We start from the raw sequence: 16,533 nt of genomic DNA on the forward strand, positions 1-16,533 counted from the left end.
AAAATGTCTATCTACTCTTAAAGTATGCAAATTTTCATAAATTTCACAAAACTTTGGTTTTAAACTGTGAAGTCCCGTTCCATTCCTTTTCAAAAATTTCTTCACGGTGATTTAGTTGGAACCCCAAATCCTTGCCATCTTTTTATTTGTTCTGCTCCCAAGCCCAGTTCGACGGGAATTTTTTTTCAATCGTAGGGCATTACAGTAAAATTTTCGATTTTCGAATCATTTTTTCAAAAATTTCCAAGTCCTTGTATCTAAAAAATTTTTATAATTTGTTTTCAGCGGATTTCGTTTGTTTTGAGACTAGATGCTGATTTTTCATGATATTTTTAGACATATTCCGACAATTTTTTTTTAACATTGCATGTACTCCCCCTTTGGATTTTTTCTTATATTATGAACACAATATTTAAACTCCGCACCCCCTTAATGATGTCCGATTGCGCTAAAAACTTTATGTAAGACTTTATGCGAAAATTTAAGATGACCATTTTTATTGATATCTTGCCTCTTGAACACCCCTAGTTCTCCATACAAACTTTGGTTTTAAACTGTGAAGCCCGGTTCCAATTTTTTCAAAAATTTCTTCACCAGGGATTTCCTGGGACCGAAAACTTTCGCCATTTTTTTTTCTTTCTGCTCCCCGATCGTGTGGCGAACAGTGTTATCCCGTCAATTTGAAAGAATATTTAAGGAGGACAAGTGAGTGCTATTCCCTATGACCAAATTCTTCCATGCACTCTCATACTTGTTTGGCATATTGCGTTCCATTCCATATCTTTGGGCCCTATTCTGAAATTGTTGATTTATCCTTAGATAGTTTATCCATTGATAGATGTAATAAAAACTCGATTGTTTTGCGATATTATAAGGTAGGCCTTCCCCTTAATGGCATACCCCCCCCCCCTCTCTTTCCACCCCTCAGGCCACTCATACCACTGCATGGCTGCGCTATTTCTGAAATAGGTTGCTTATACCTTTTATGTCTATCAGGCACGTAGCCAGAGGGGGGGCTAGGGGGCTAAAGCCCCCCCCGAAAATTTTCAAAAATAAATTTAAGAAACAACATGTTTTTCGGTGACTCTTAAAAAAATTGTATCTTGTTTGGTTTCAACAAATTAATGCGAGAATTGTGAGGAAGATTGCTATTTCGAACCACCGAAGACAGCGGTCAGGATATCTACTCAGTATGCTGAGTGTGATAAAACAGTTCCCTTCATATTGTGTGACTCGTCGGAAGACAAACGAAACTGTTACTTTAATTCTTGCTGTGGGGATCTGTCGAAAGATTGAGTCGCAGAAGCAAGAAGTAGTGCTCCAGCCAAATACGGAGGCTATTGACGTCAGGTCTTTTCGCATAAGATCGATCTTATGCGAAAAGACCTGAAGTCAATAGCCTCCGTATTTGGCTGGAGCAACATTAATGATGTGAAATATTTGCTGAAGGTGATTATGGAGGTTATGCTTACGAACATCGCCTTTAACGAGTTTAACCATGTCAGGCGTTCAGTGCTGATGCCATTTAACAAATTAGCCCAGGCGAAACCAGTCATTTTGCATAACAACTTGTAACATGTGGTTGATCCTCATATATATGGACGATGAGAAAATCAATGCTCGGCTACAAGATCTGATACCACTTACTTGCACCGTGGCTATTAAAAGATTCCTGTCACATTTGGAAAAAATGGTATTCATTATAAAGGACACATCTAGGAAGTATATTAAATGGTGTTTTGTGGTGAAAATCTAGGTGAACAGACATATTTCCTCCAACCTGACCCTGCGCGTAAAAACTGAATGCGATAGTATTATTTTACACATTATATCTTTGCATATACATAGTCTCCAAAACCATTTCCTGAAAAACAAACATTTGCCAAATTTTGGCTGCTGTTCGGATAATATTGACGGCAAAAACTGCGTCTCAAAATCAACGGTCGGCACCATCATTGAGGAAGTCGACACTCGTGACCCGTCAGAAATTCGCGAACATGGACATGGCAGTAACCACTATGATGATAAGGAAGTGTACGAGATAGAAATGAACACCACCGCGACACTTTTGGTTAGGAAAAATATTTCTCAGCCTAGTAAATAGTTCTCCACATGCAATCGCTAGTTGTTCGCACGAGATCTGTAGGATAACCATTTACGTTTTATCACTTTCATTGTTCACATCATGGAAATATATTGAAGACACAAGGCTTCATTTAGCTAATGCATTGAACCGAATAAAATAAACGAAATATATAATAAAATTGCAGAAGTTTTATAGAAAAGTGAGCTCAAAAACTGTCCCAAAATGAGAACTTTATCGCTAGTGGTTGTGTCTAACAAAACTCAGATATTATGTTATATATTAGCCAGAATAAAGTTAGTTAAAGCATAAGCAGATTGAATTTCTGTAATAGGTTAGTGCACTGTACGCTTAGTAGAAACATCAGGCATCTCACTCAAGCGTTCTAGACAAAAACATTTCCGTTAGTTGATGACAATATAGTCGAGAAGACAGTTTTTGTTTTCGCGTCATTTTAATGCAATAGTATTTCTGTTGACACTCAATTTCATTTTATGCGGAGAATGCGGTCCATATTTAAACATTATTAGTCCGCAAAGTAGTGATATTTTAAACAATCGAACAATAAGCAAGAAAAATGCCAAAAAATAAACAAGCCAAAAAGTGGTAAAACAGCGGTTTTTCTGAGGTGTTCATCAACCCAAGAATTGTATACCGTCGTATATTACTAATGTTGTTCACATACAGAAACGTACATAGTAGCGGTAGGACTATCTGTTGTGATTTTATCCTTACTTTTCAACAGATGTCAATAGATGCTAAACCACATATTAGTCAATCAATCATAATAAACTTAATGTTGTAAGCAGCAGCATTTCTGTCTCTTTCGATGGTTTCCAATTAATGTCCATGTAAGTCTAAAAACGACGTGACGATACAGTGAACAAACATCAGTAGCCTATCACGGAGAGCGACTAAAATGTTGTAACTAGTTGAGTCTACAGTCAATAAATTGGGATTAATGTTTCGATTTCATGTTTTCGTTTTATTTGTGTTCATTATGGAATAAAATGAGAGAGATGAGCAGAGATCACGAAGAAAAAGAGAGAAAAAATAATAAATAAATTGAAATCGACCCAAGAGCAGCTGTTCTATATTTTCTGGGCACTCAACTACAGAACAACAGAAATCATCAAAGAAAGTTGGCCTTACACCTACGTTACTCTTCGACAGAGGTGAAGTAAGTGCGATGTATACCCGTCCATATGTCGGAATAAAGAGATGCTGAAATTATTGAGCTTGTTCATATTTATAATATTTCTTTTTTTTTCAATCTAAAATTTTATTTGAAACGGCTCAATGCGTTAGCACAACTGATCCGTGGGTCTTTAAATTTTTTTTACAATAAGTAAAAATAAAAAAATTCTAAGAATGTCGGTCTGCCAGATCTTTTTGACGCAGTTTGCTGCTGCGTGTTGAGATCTTTTTCCTTGGCGGTGAGGCCGCTTGGTGGTCATTCAGTCTGCCTTCTCTCGCGTTATCGTTCCCGTCCATGTCGTCATCGGTACTGCTTTCTTCCTGTTCACGATCAGAGGTTCTTATTTGTTTCTTGTTCTTATGGGTCGCTGTTGTATATCCGTCTTCATCGGTATTTGCTTCTTTATTGGCGATGCTAGTTGTTGGTTTGGGAGCGGTTGTCGTGGTCGTTGTACCTGCATTATTGGGTAAATGGATCGTTGTTTTAGGTTTATCTGAAGGTATCGGTGGCTGCGTGTTAGAGTTGGCTGTAGTAGATGAGTTTTGACTAGTTGCTTCGGCGCATGTTTTTCCGTAGTAGGCTGTATAGTTACAGAATTGGCATGTTGGGGTCTGCCCGGGATATGTAATTAGCGTTGTTTGCTTATAGGTCACGCCATCCTTCGGTGATTTGCATTCGATAGTCATGTAAGAAGGTATTGGTTTAGTCACTCGCATTCTCACAATACGAACGCCATTGGGAATGCCGGAGAAAAAATTTCTCCAGGTGTCATTCGTAATAGATTCTACTTCTCCATATTGCGACATGATTTGTTTGATGAAATCCTCCTTCGTGCGCGGGGCCAAATCATGGATACGCACGTCCACCATGTCGTTTTCCATATGCACGGGGATCTTGATTCTGGTGTTATTAAATTCGACCTCGTGTTGCATGTTGTTCTTTGCAATAAAGTTTTCGGCCTGTGCTAAGCTTCTAAACGTGATCAAAACACAGTTTTTACGTGATGTAGCTGAATGTAGGTAACTTCAGCGAGATTAAGCTCCATTTTCACTTTAACTAATTGTTCCACTTCCTTAACTGTTCGTGTTATCCCGTAGCACAGGCACTTTTGCTTCATTTGGCAAACTCATTTTACTCCGCAGCCGGGGGCAACGATACAATTTGTATGTGCACTGATATAGAACAATAGCTAGCTTGATTCACTGGTGCCTGTAGCCTGCTATAGCGTAGCAATTTTTTTTGCTTCTGCTTTTTGCGACATCAGAAGGTAGACCTTCTAGTTCTTTTGGTAATACATTTAACAAATTTCACGTACCGTCAAGTCCCCAGTTACCGTGCGTTTAGGTGGATTTGACGTGACTTCAAATCCTGTTTTTTTTATCAAAATGAAAACCGCCCTCATAGTCACCGTAAAAATACCTATCTAAATACGTCACAATTTAGAAATAATATAAAACTATTACCAACAAAACGAGAATAAGTAGTTGAGGACATTTGTTTGGCACCAGTGCACGTTATATGATCAACTTACGGTGTATTTAAAATTTTGATTCAACTTTAGTTGGAATGTTTCAATAAAACGATGAAACGAAAGGATTTAGGATCTGGATCTCTCCGATGGATTTAGGGAGCTAGTTCTTTAAATTTCGTGATTTTGAAACTGCACGGTGAACGACACATGCACGGCGACTGGCGATTTGAAGGAAAATTAGAAGATATTAGTAATCAGTGTTTTCATTCGATTTGTAGACAATTTTCTTTAATCAATTAAATTGTGGGCAGTTTCCTTCAGTTGATTTAATCATTTAAATTTATATTTTGATCCTATTGATTACCAAAAATCCTTCCTAACTGGGGTTCTAATCTACCCGACCAAGGCTAGTCTTGAAAATAGTTTCATTTAAATAGAATATATCAAAAAATTGTGTTAGCATGATGCCTTGGAACTGGTAATACTCGCAGAACACCAGACAAAGAAAATAGAAGTTGAACCGTCTATGCGCATCTACAAATCGCTTGCTAAATCAGAAGATTTTGTACGAATTTCGACATTCTCTTCGTTCGAACATTTTATGGATATTTTTCTACTCATTTCGGTTTAGCATCTTCTACGCCTTTTAAAGGTGTAGCTTGGAACACCTAGTGTTTTCCAGCACCGTCAAGCATTGTCATATTCGGTTAGCGCATAAATACTGTGAACTCTAGAATATACTTTGTTGTAACGAGAGTAAGTACTATAACCTTTCTTGTGACAATGAACATATTTTTAGGATTGTCTTTGATTTGGAATTGATTTCATTATGAACTTTTCAAAATTTAATTTAGTTTCTAGTGACTATATCAAATTGTCAGAATTAAAAGCTTTATGCAAATTTTTTTAAGCCCCTCCCGAAACAAAATCCTGGCTACGGGCCTGATGTCTATATCCTGTTCTGTAGGGTCCCAAAATATCTCTGCAGAAGGATTTACCTTACTGTAACGGAAACCGTTAGGGGACAACACTTCAGTGCGCCTCTATAAAAGAACGATTTCAAAGTTTTTATATACAAATAGCACATTTTTAGAAAGGTATTGATGAGTACTAATAGCTTCTGAAAATATTTCATAGATATCGTGCATTGTTTTCGTGAAAAATTGAAAAAACATCATTTTTGCGTTAGGGGACAACGCAAAAATGGTCAATTTTTACCCCCCTTTTATCCTGCAATCCATTCACTCAAAAAATCTGCGTCCAAAGATGAAATCTTTGTACAATATGTATACAATAAAATGGCATTTAAGATTACTCCAAATTAATTTTATTACGAACATACCGGTGTGGTACGGGAAAATATATTCAATTATTAAAAACGAGTCTCAAATGTATTACTGGTTTCTATTGACGAGCGTCATCAAATTATTTTAAAAAATTTCTATATATCTATGATTTGGGAGCCATAAACCTATACCAACATATTGCAGAACAACTTTTACTTATATTAGCAGATTTATTTTTATGAGGTAAGCGATACAAGTGCGTGGAATGTGTCTATAGATAATACTTACATCCTCAGCCAATCTTCCCTTTAAATTTCTTTGCCACAAATAAGGATTCACCCGGTAACTCCTGGTATTTTCCTTGCTTCTTTTTTAATATTAACCCAATCGTCAGTATTGAAACAGCCACCAGCAATACATTTTCTTCAAAACTATTCTTAGTTTGAATAAAATAATGTTTCACAAATGCAAACAACCGGCAAAATAGGTTCCTTTTTGGGTGTGGTGAATTCTGAAGAAATGTCATTGAAAAATTTCACGCTTCAAATTCCGCGAGAAATCCAGTGACACGTTTCCCGAGCTGTAAACTAACTTCTAGTGTGAATGGCAGGCACAATTGTTCATTTTTGTGTGCATTATTACAACTTATGTTTGAGCTGGTGCAGCTTCGCAAGAAACCTGCCTATTCAAATATGATTCAAATGAACTGAATAATGCATGGAATGAATCGAACGTGTACAGTAAAATATGCTGTGAACTGTTGAAATTGCTGTCACTGTATGAAATATTTCGTTCCCGGGAAACAAACCTAGATGGGAGATTTAAATGTTTCTTTGCTGTTGTTTGTTCTGGTGGATCGGCATTCCAAAAGCGCTAAATGCTAGCACAAAGAACGACGTATAGAATAAATAAAGAACATAAAACATAATATAGAATAAATAAAGAACATAAACATAAAGAAAATGAGACAAATCTTTCTGTTATGACAAGATCAACTTTCCGATAGCACTTGAATCTTACTGGAATTCAAATTCATTATCTCCTATGAACTGCCTTAAATATGCTGGTCGCGCTATAACTGGTATTCATATCATAACGTCGTTCTTTAGAAATTAAATACTTACAATATTTTATCGCGACTGGGATAAGCATTCTTCCCCCTAGAAAAGTAATGTGTTCAAAGAGGGTAGAATGAAATTTTTTTCGGATTTGAAAAAAAACGAACACCGCTTTCAATAGTTCTCAGATTCTGATTATTGTGTCTGCAAATTGGTTTGAACATAATATTTTGCCATCAAATTTCATCCTCATCTTGTATCATCTTAGACAAGCTGCTACACTGCTAAACGCTCCTTCTTATACATCAATTTTTCACAATTATCAATGCGATATTATCCTACATCAGAGTGCAGCGGTTTTTCCATGTAACGTGTTGTAAATAAACAATCATGTTCATCAAAATCTTCGGATCGTATTCATTTTCATATAACCTCTGCTAGTTTCCTTTCGAGTCAATCGTATCTATTCAGCTAGAGAATAGTGTTTCAAATCAATTGATAGCTTCTCATTCTAGTACATTAGTTGGTGAGGGAAAGCCTGAAAGTGCATACTGTCGGGCGAAATTTTGATCAAAACTCCAATTCTTTAGAAATACTGCAGAACGCGATCTAATTGTTTTTTTGAGTATAAATATTACGACTTTCAGAATTAGATTTCTCGTGTAGCCTGGCATGTTTTAATTATTTCTCTCATAGAATCCCTTGTTTTTGTTAAATTTCTACTATGACCTACAGTGTTTATCAGATGATACTAGCGGGAAAAGTTCAGTATTGAAACAAATAACAAAATAGCAGTTGATGGGATTGCAACACGATCTTATTTGCTTGAAAAAAATCATGTGTTTTTCTTCAATTAAATTTGCTGCCTTTTGATTACTAAATATTATAGAGTTTACACACAAATGGATAAACTGCTGGTTGTTTTGATTCTGTTTATTATTTTCGACAATTTTTACAATCTTTTTAAATCTCTTACACAATTCTAGTAACAATTAAATATTTATTTCCAAATGACAAATGTTCATTTTATTCGAACGCAGACTTTCCGCGTCTACTAAAGCAACTGCCAAGAATCGTATTACTGTGGGGATATCTTATATCTACTAATAACACATCTTTTATTTTTCTTTCATCCTGCTAATAGTTACAAGGACACAAAATAATTAACTTTTCTAAACTCTGTGACTGACTACTCGTTTCTCTTTACTTTACTTTTCAAATTGGTTGTTTCAAACGCATATTCATTAGATACTTGTTAAAAGAACAAATTGAAACTAGCAGATCTCATACTCATACCGTTAAGCCTTTTCCTGATGCTTTCTTCCCTACTCGCTCTTTCATTCCATTTTTATCTTTCAGATATAAATACAGAAAATATACATTTAACAACTGAATAACTGGACTTAGAATAAAAAAAAACAAATGTTCAATAAAATTAAAGGTCTTTGCTGGCTTCCATGGCCTTCCCGATTAATCTCGCATGCCTAGCCGTATCAGTAAAGCTGCGATCCGAGGCAGCCACCAGCGATGTAAAGACCATACAAGGAAACGTTTCTTCTCTATCTTTTCTTCTTTGTTATACCTACTTTGTTTTCCACTGTCTCCGCTACTGTAACACAAAACATTATCTTTCCGATTACGGTTTAAAAGCTATCATCGTCTTGTCATACGATCGACTCGGACGGGTCTCCGTCCTCGGACCAGCTGACTTCCATGGGTGTCTCGTTCCCCCCACCGGAAATGCCACGGTTCAGACTAGCGACAATCTTCTGCATTAGAGCATCCTCCAGGGAAATGGTAGACGACCTTCGACGTCGTCCATTTGTAGAACCAGCCTGGCATGATTTGCCATCAGCGTCTTCTTCCTCGTCTTCAACGACAAGTGCTTCTTGCTGAGCTGCTCCACTTCCAGATGATCTGGACGAGGATGGTCCACTGGCTGTGCTTGTAGTGCTGCTAGTGCTACTACTGCTGCTGCTACTATGTGCACTGCCTCTCGAGGACAGATCATCCGACAGACAGGACGAGGACGAGGCCTCGTCGTCTGAGTTCGATCCAGATACCAGCGCTTCACCGGCTGCTTCCTTCGGCAGCAAGCTGTTCTCTTCGGCAAGATTTTTACGTTGAAACTCACGTCGCTTTTTATGCGCTGGAGCCGCATCACCTCCGGACCCGGTTAGCGCTTTTGTATCACATGTAATTAAACCACGATTCTCTTTGCTCATTTTAAAATTTGGGGTTTTGTCACGATGAAAAAACTCAGCCGGCTGTTCGGGTGTCGCTTCCACTGGACCTGCGCCGAACGAGCTGGCCCTACTCCTGCTGTAGGGACTATCAGCCAAGTCCCCTAAAAATTCCGTTTCCTCTAGAAATAAATCCTTTCCGTCTCGAAACCCAGTAAACGACTTGCTACCTTTGCCATTTTCTATCATCCGTTCGCTCAGATACCTTTTGTGGGCGTAGGGTGAGCTGCTGTACAGCGGTGCATCCTTCCAGGACATCGGTACTTCGGCCATCTTGATAGGTTTAGAAACCGCCGAATTTGAAGCGCCCGAGTTCGACCGGACGATTTTTTTCGGTGGTTCTGTTGTCTTAATGCTTACCGATTTTGATCGCAGCCGCGGCGTTCCCGGTGAACCCATCGCGTTTTTCGACGGTGACAAATCTTGCTGCTTTAGGATGGAACCAACTGAGCTCGACTGCTGAATCCCTCCGCCGTTGAATGTATTGTTCAAACCAGCTGCAACGCCGCACTTCTGTCGATTCAAATCCTGCCCTCCGGACGTGGAGGCATAGGTCGACCGGAATGAACCCGCTCTGCGCACCATCCGCGATGCGGAAATCTCCGGTGGTTCATCGTCCATCTCCAGAACCCAGGATACGGAATCACTTTTTTCCACCACTCCCTTGATGACGGGTGACGTGGGCGGCGAAAGGTCATCCATCTCGAACACCTTATCCGAACCGGCCGACCGATTGTGCATGACCGTTTGATTGTGGTATGAATTGACCGACATCGATGACTGGTCCATGCTGGAACGCGTCGCGTTCATGAAGCTGGAGTTCTCGTGGTAGCTCTTGGATAGCTCGGCGTACACATGCGAGAACTTTTCCGAGTTTTGCTTCAGCTTCCACTGCAGCTCCTCGTTGTGCTGCGAGAGACGGCCCTTAACTTTAGTTTCCTGTTTCAGGTTGTCCTGAAGCACTTTCAGCTTCTGCTGGAGTTCCCTAAGGGGGAGGAAAACGAAAGTCAGTTAGTATTTTTAAAAAAATGAATCATATTTCTATCAGAAGAGAATAAAATGTGATGTGTTTCGACTTTACATCCATCGAGACGGACAGATCTGTCAGAAACGAAAAAAAAACAACATTTAAAATACACTTACTTCTCCTCCTCTGTTTTGGTCTTCAGTTGCACTTGCAGATCCTCAATCCTAGACTCAAGTGCCGAGATTTTCACCAACGCCGCCGGCAATTCCTTGGCATCTCGCTCGAACTCCTGCGTCTGTTTTCGCAGTTCGGAAATTTCTCGCTGCTTCAAATCGAGCACGCAACGCAAACTATCCACCTCATCATGCAAGATCTGTGCCTGGTTCAGACTCGTGGAGGATTTATTGTTTTGCGACGGACTGCCCAGTAGCGTATGGTCGCTATTTTGAGAATTCCTATGGTACATCTCCGGACTAGTGTCCGAGCTCTGCGGTGGTTCCGATGAGTTCCGGCTATGCCTTAGAAAGCTACACTCATCCTGTGTTAGGCTAAGTTTTTCCTCAAGCTCCTGCTCCCTGGCCATAGCCGCCCGGCTTATCTCCTCTAGCTGACGATTGAACTGTTTTATCTGTTCGTTTAGGTCCCGTTCTCGCAGAGAAGCGGCTTGAAGCCGCTCGCTGAATTCCAGCTCACTGGAATGCACCTTGTCACGTAGCTCATTCTCCGTGCAGCTGAGGGCACTTATTCGCTGCAGCAGTTCCACTTCGCGTGCTTTGGACTTGGCCAATTCCGCCTCACTGGCGGCCAGCTTAGTTTCGAACTCTTCGATACAGGTGCGTACTTTTACATCGGTCTCATGCTTGGCACGAATCAGTTCAGCTTCGAGGACCGTTATCCGCTCGGCAGCCGACCGCTGCTGCTCGCTCAGATAGGACTCCACTGAAAATGAAAATAATTTTGTTTTAGTACTGGGTTGTGGCGGAATGTAGACTACACAATTGTACCTTTATTGATTTCACATCGATGCAGTTCTTGGAGTTCCGACTCGCGTTCGGTCGCTTCGAGCAGCTGCTGTTTGAGCGATTCGCACGTGCTGCGTTCCTCATTGAGCATTGATTTGGTCTGTAGCAGGTCTTGGGTGGTCTCCTGATGGGACTTCTTGATCGTGGGACAGGAAAAGGCATCCACCTGCAATGGGAACATAAGAAAAACATTTTATTAATTTCTGGAAGTGTTTTCCAGTTGGTTTACTACAGGTCGAACCAGAAGAAAATGAAACCTTCGAAACATTGTTTTCGGTATTGTCACGTCCGGAGGACAAATCTCGAATAAAAACACTGAACTGAAACGAGATCAGATCTGGCCGAGATCGATACTGATTCGAGATGTAATTGCAAATATCGAGCGGGGTACAGGAAAGCAGTCTATTGGCAGTAAAAATAAAACAGCAATCAATTCCGTTCCATGTGACTGAACCATCATCAGCGCGAGCGCTGTGCTTCAGAGTCCGTGAACGATTTCGGTTTCTGGTTTTGTGCACCCAGGCCGGCTTTGAGTCAACGATCAACGGCTCAGATTACTGCCAGTTGCCATACCTGCTTGGTGAGGATAGCTTTCTGTTACTTGTCCACTGTTTTTTTTTCGTGTGCATCTGTATTGAATGCGGATGCATTGCATACCGACAGGTGTCTCTGTGAGGCTACTACCTGTTGGGTTGAGGGAATTTTTCAGTCTCACAAGCTTACCGGCATGCCTGTGTTTCCTATCTTAGCAGTTAGATAGAGCAAAAACTACATACCAGAAAACTAAAAAACTTTTGTCTGTGGATTTTTGGTCTAATAAAAAAATAACTAGAATGAGGGTTCCAGTCCCAAGAATTTGGACAGGGATTTAACACTGCAATAAAGCTTGAGCCATTATGGGATCGTTCCACAGGGTTCCACATGGAGGTAAAGGAGCTAGGGAAGAAAGAATCAAAGAACGAAACTAGAAAGGAGAGTTGGAAAAATTGAAATCAGGCAGCTTTTATAGGCATGTGATGAGGGATTTGCATGTCATGAATATATTTTTAATGAACGGCCTGAAAATTTTAATGGGAAATTTCCAGTACGTTCAATGTGCAAATAAAAACGTTTAAGGTAGGAACTGCGGATCAAAGAGTGATAGGAATATTCGTTTTTCCAGCTTATGGAAAAAAAACTCTGAACATTATTTTATTGCTGGCGCCGCGAATTTCACTACAAAAACTTTTTGGAAATTTTCCATCAATTAGGTTATGACAATTTTTTTCCTCCTCCTGTTTAAAACGTAACAAGTATGCACATAAGAAACTCGGATACATTACCTGATAATTGGAAAATATTCAAATAAGGATCGGAACGCATTGCAGCAAATTCCCGTGGTTTAGATAACCTGAATAACTTTCCTAAATAGTTCGATGTGCTGGTTTGGAATTTAATTAAACATAATTGCCCCAACGACCGTAACACGAAGTTGGCGAATTCTTTATCGCGCCAGCATTGTTGCAAAATTCAACCAATATCGTCTTAGGTGGTCGCCTAAACGTAGATAATGATGCGACTGCCGGGGCGCTCAGTGGCGGCTCTTCAAACAAAAGTCGGACAAAACCTCAAATGTTACCTAATTTGGCTAAAAATCACAATGTAAGCTAATTTTGAGGTGCTGAGCTCATTTTTGATGTCAAAAGTCGTAAAATATTAAATGCATTTTTCCATACAGTGTCATTGAACCTTTCTTATAACTATGATCCCGTTTTCATGATAGATTTTCCGTTACTGTTCACCAATGTCAACAATATCATAAAAAATGAAGAACACTACTTAAAAACCATTGTTGAACGTGTTGGTTTACTGTAGATTGTCTAACTATTTTACACAAAACACCATGTGTCTCCATATCAGCAACAAAGCTTCAAAATCTCCTTAAACCTTTTTGCGCACCTAGGCGCAGAACGAGACCATGATATTCGAAAAGTAGAGGTAATTTCACATAGAATGTATACTATGTGACCGTTCCGAAATGATTCTGAAATTTGTACAGAATACATTAGTGAACAAAGTATTTTTAATCTGATCACCTTAAACATATTTAAACTAAAAAGTCATAGTTCCAAGCAAATTTACCAAACGTAGTTTACTCACTAACCAAGTTCTTTAGTTCCTCTACACAATGAAACTAGTTGTGCTAAAATCGGACCAAAATCAAAAGAGCAACATGCATTTGAAGTGAACAGAGCAATGGTGGTTTCGGAAATGAAAATCATTAAATAATCCGGACTTTGGTACGTTTAAACTCGTGGTCAAAATCGTGTTCTTATGCAATGATCATAAAATTTCGAATATACATCATTCAATACATGAGAAATTTAGAAAAAATATAAAATATCATTATTTCAAAAATAATTTTTTGAGGTTTTGGCCAGCTTCCGGCCACTGTGGAGCGTTAGATGCCAACGGCTCAATTCTATTTTCGTACACCCCAGAGTGTATATAAGGAGAGTGAAGACAACTGTCATGATTATTTGTCAGTAATATTCCAAACGAACAAACGACCTCTCAAAATACATAGATTTGACTCGTTTGGAATGACACTGACAAATAATCATTGTTCCAATTTTGACATTGTCGTCACTCTCCTTATATGCACTCAGGTACACCCCATGTGTATTTGTGAACTTGCGCTATCGAATATCGGTATTGTTATGTTAATGTAAGTGTAGTACATTTTCGTATCACTAGAACCATAAAGCGTGAAAGTTTTGGTTCACAACACAATGAAGACTGTTTCTTGTTTTTAAAACAGCTTAAATCCATGTTTGTACATCTTTGATAACATCCATAAATAACGCAGCATCTTTGAGTGATTCTAAACCCCGTAGTAGCATTCCGTCACACACTTCTAGATATCTCCCAACAATGACGAAAATTCAAAAGCACCACCCGCCAGTATTCAAACAGCAAAATGGCCTGCCAAATACTATACTTTTGTACATTCATACATATTGGTAATTAACACCAATTGGATAATAGGAGGGCTGAATTTGTCATTCACGAAGATTCCCTTCCCGAATACATTGACTGATCTTCATGAAGATTGTGTGAAGGGTTGCAACAAAAACTGCTTTTTTCGTTTTCAAAGTTCGCCGCTCTCTCTCAATTGAACCTTAACAAAATTGATTCGAACACTCGAAAAACTATAACATTGAATATTCACTTATGAAAGAAACTGTGATATATGTGGTTATATCTATAACATGTCCTCTTTCTCCCAGTCCCCCTAGGAATTGGACAGGACACTTTTAAACACAGTAGGCAGTGAATTAGTTATTACAAATGCCTCATGTTTAATAAAGGTCAACAAATAAACCTCCAGAACATATTCTCATGCTCTTTCTCCTTAGTGGAGAAAAAATAGGTAAAAACTATTTTTTCTCCACTAAGGAGAAAATTGTTTTAAACCACATTTGCGCGTTAAGAGTACAAAACCTAAAACTAAATTTGGTATGGAGTTTGCATTTCGACTTCGTCTCATCATAATCCGACACTAACTTGGTGACAGGACTAAGCTAGCGTTGCACCATATATTCAGGTTCCACGATATTCTCACTGGTATTTTTCTCTTATCAGCTCAGTTATCAGAAACATTTTTGCGAGATTTCAGCTGATTTTGACGTAAAATGAATTTTGGTCAGCTCTTTGAAGGCACAACTTAAGTATTTTTTGCAAAATTTGGTCATGGCGTAATTTCGTTTTTCGAAGAAACGGTTGATTTTATGCATTGCATTACTTCACCAAAGTTATCCATGTGATTAAATTACATCGTAAAATCACCAAAAATAAGTCACTAGTTGGCTTCGTTATTGTTTAGATAGCTGTTTGTCATAAACTTTTATTTAATTCGAGCTTCTAACGCGATAACAACAACGACATCCGTGAATGCCCGCGATCACACTATACCAATTCGAAAGTCTTTTATTTTCTCCTTAAAATTAGTCTATGCTAGTTTTGCGAAAACTTGCGATAAGCTGTCAAAATTTAAGACAACTATGAATGAACTATGAATGCTTTAATCCACCTAGCGGTGCAATTGTGTCTTTCTCAATCATGAACACGAGAATGTTTGCCTTGTTTATATTCATTAAAAGCTTTCAAATGCATATATTACATTTTATTATTATACATGACATGACAAATATAAAAGAAAAGAAATCATTATTCGAGTTCTCAAATTTTGTAAAAGAAAAAACAGCCACGGTAACATTGAACTGAAAAAGGTGCAAAATCGGCAGTCCCAAAAAGTCGATTTCTACAAAAAAAAATTTCTCGCGATAACATAAAATCTCGACGTTTCATGCATTTTAAAGATGTTTGGCATCAGAAATACGAATTCGATTTCTGAAATTTCATTGGGTCCCCCTTTTGAAAAAAATTTTGAGTTCCGGCTTATATGGGAATTTCATATGTGACCAGACGGTTCAGTCTATATTTCCGGAACCATATAAGCGATCCGTGCGAAATTTTATAGACATCTGTGGGGATAATGTAGCTATCATTAGAGACTAAGTTTGCGAAAATCTGCCCAACCATTTTCGAGAAACTGATATGAGTTTGCTAGTTATGAAAGATGGCCGCTTTTCCCGGACACTTCCGGAACCGTCTATGGTGGTCAATGTAGTCAACGAAAGTTTGTTTGGCCGTCGGTGACCTAGAACTGCAAATTTAATTTATTTGAGAGACATTTTAGCAAAATTTTTACCTTTTTTGCTTTCATCGGATATCGGTTTGAATCACAATTTGCTCTGTGATCGCACTCCACAACCCGTAACTCAGCAACCGGAAGTCGGATCGGAATAAAATTTAATAGCAACATCTTTCATTTGAGACTAAGTTTGGTTGATTCGGTCTAGCCATCTCCGAGAAACCGATGTGTCTGTTATTATGAATTTGGATACTTCCGCCGGGGCTTCCGGAACCGATGATGGTGGCCAATGTGACCAAAACTTTGAATGGTTGTTAGTGACCTAGTACAACAAATCGAAGCAGTTGATATCACATTTTGGAAAAATTTTAACCATTATACATTCATTGCAGAATTTATTAAAATCGACATTTTCTGCGTGATCGTACTCATCACCCTGTAATTCCGGAACCGGAAGTCGGATCCATTAGAGATTCAATAGCAGCCTACGGGAACGTTGCATCTTTCAT

At 38.7% G+C, this 16,533-nt stretch overlaps 1 protein-coding gene across 2 annotated transcripts in view; it reads right to left on the reverse strand.

Annotated features, from left to right (window-relative positions):
• Nucleotides 1-7,268: 7,268 nt before the first annotated feature.
• The window catches only part of LOC131681538 (uncharacterized), a 516,112-nt gene continuing 506,847 nt past the window's right edge, over nt 7,269-16,533 (reverse strand). For both annotated transcript variants that reach the window (XM_058962362.1, XM_058962361.1), the window contains exons 8-10: nt 11,311-11,494; nt 10,483-11,245; nt 7,269-10,324 (exon numbers count right to left, since the gene is read on the reverse strand). In XM_058962362.1, the coding sequence (XP_058818345.1) occupies nt 8,761-10,324; nt 10,483-11,245; nt 11,311-11,494 (2,511 nt within the window). In that variant the 3' untranslated portion in view covers nt 7,269-8,760. The remainder of the gene's footprint in view (nt 10,325-10,482; nt 11,246-11,310; nt 11,495-16,533) is intronic.

The sequence above is a fragment of the Topomyia yanbarensis genome, chromosome 2 (genome assembly GCF_030247195.1).
Source record: "Topomyia yanbarensis strain Yona2022 chromosome 2, ASM3024719v1, whole genome shotgun sequence".
NCBI lineage: Eukaryota > Metazoa > Arthropoda > Insecta > Diptera > Culicidae > Topomyia > Topomyia yanbarensis.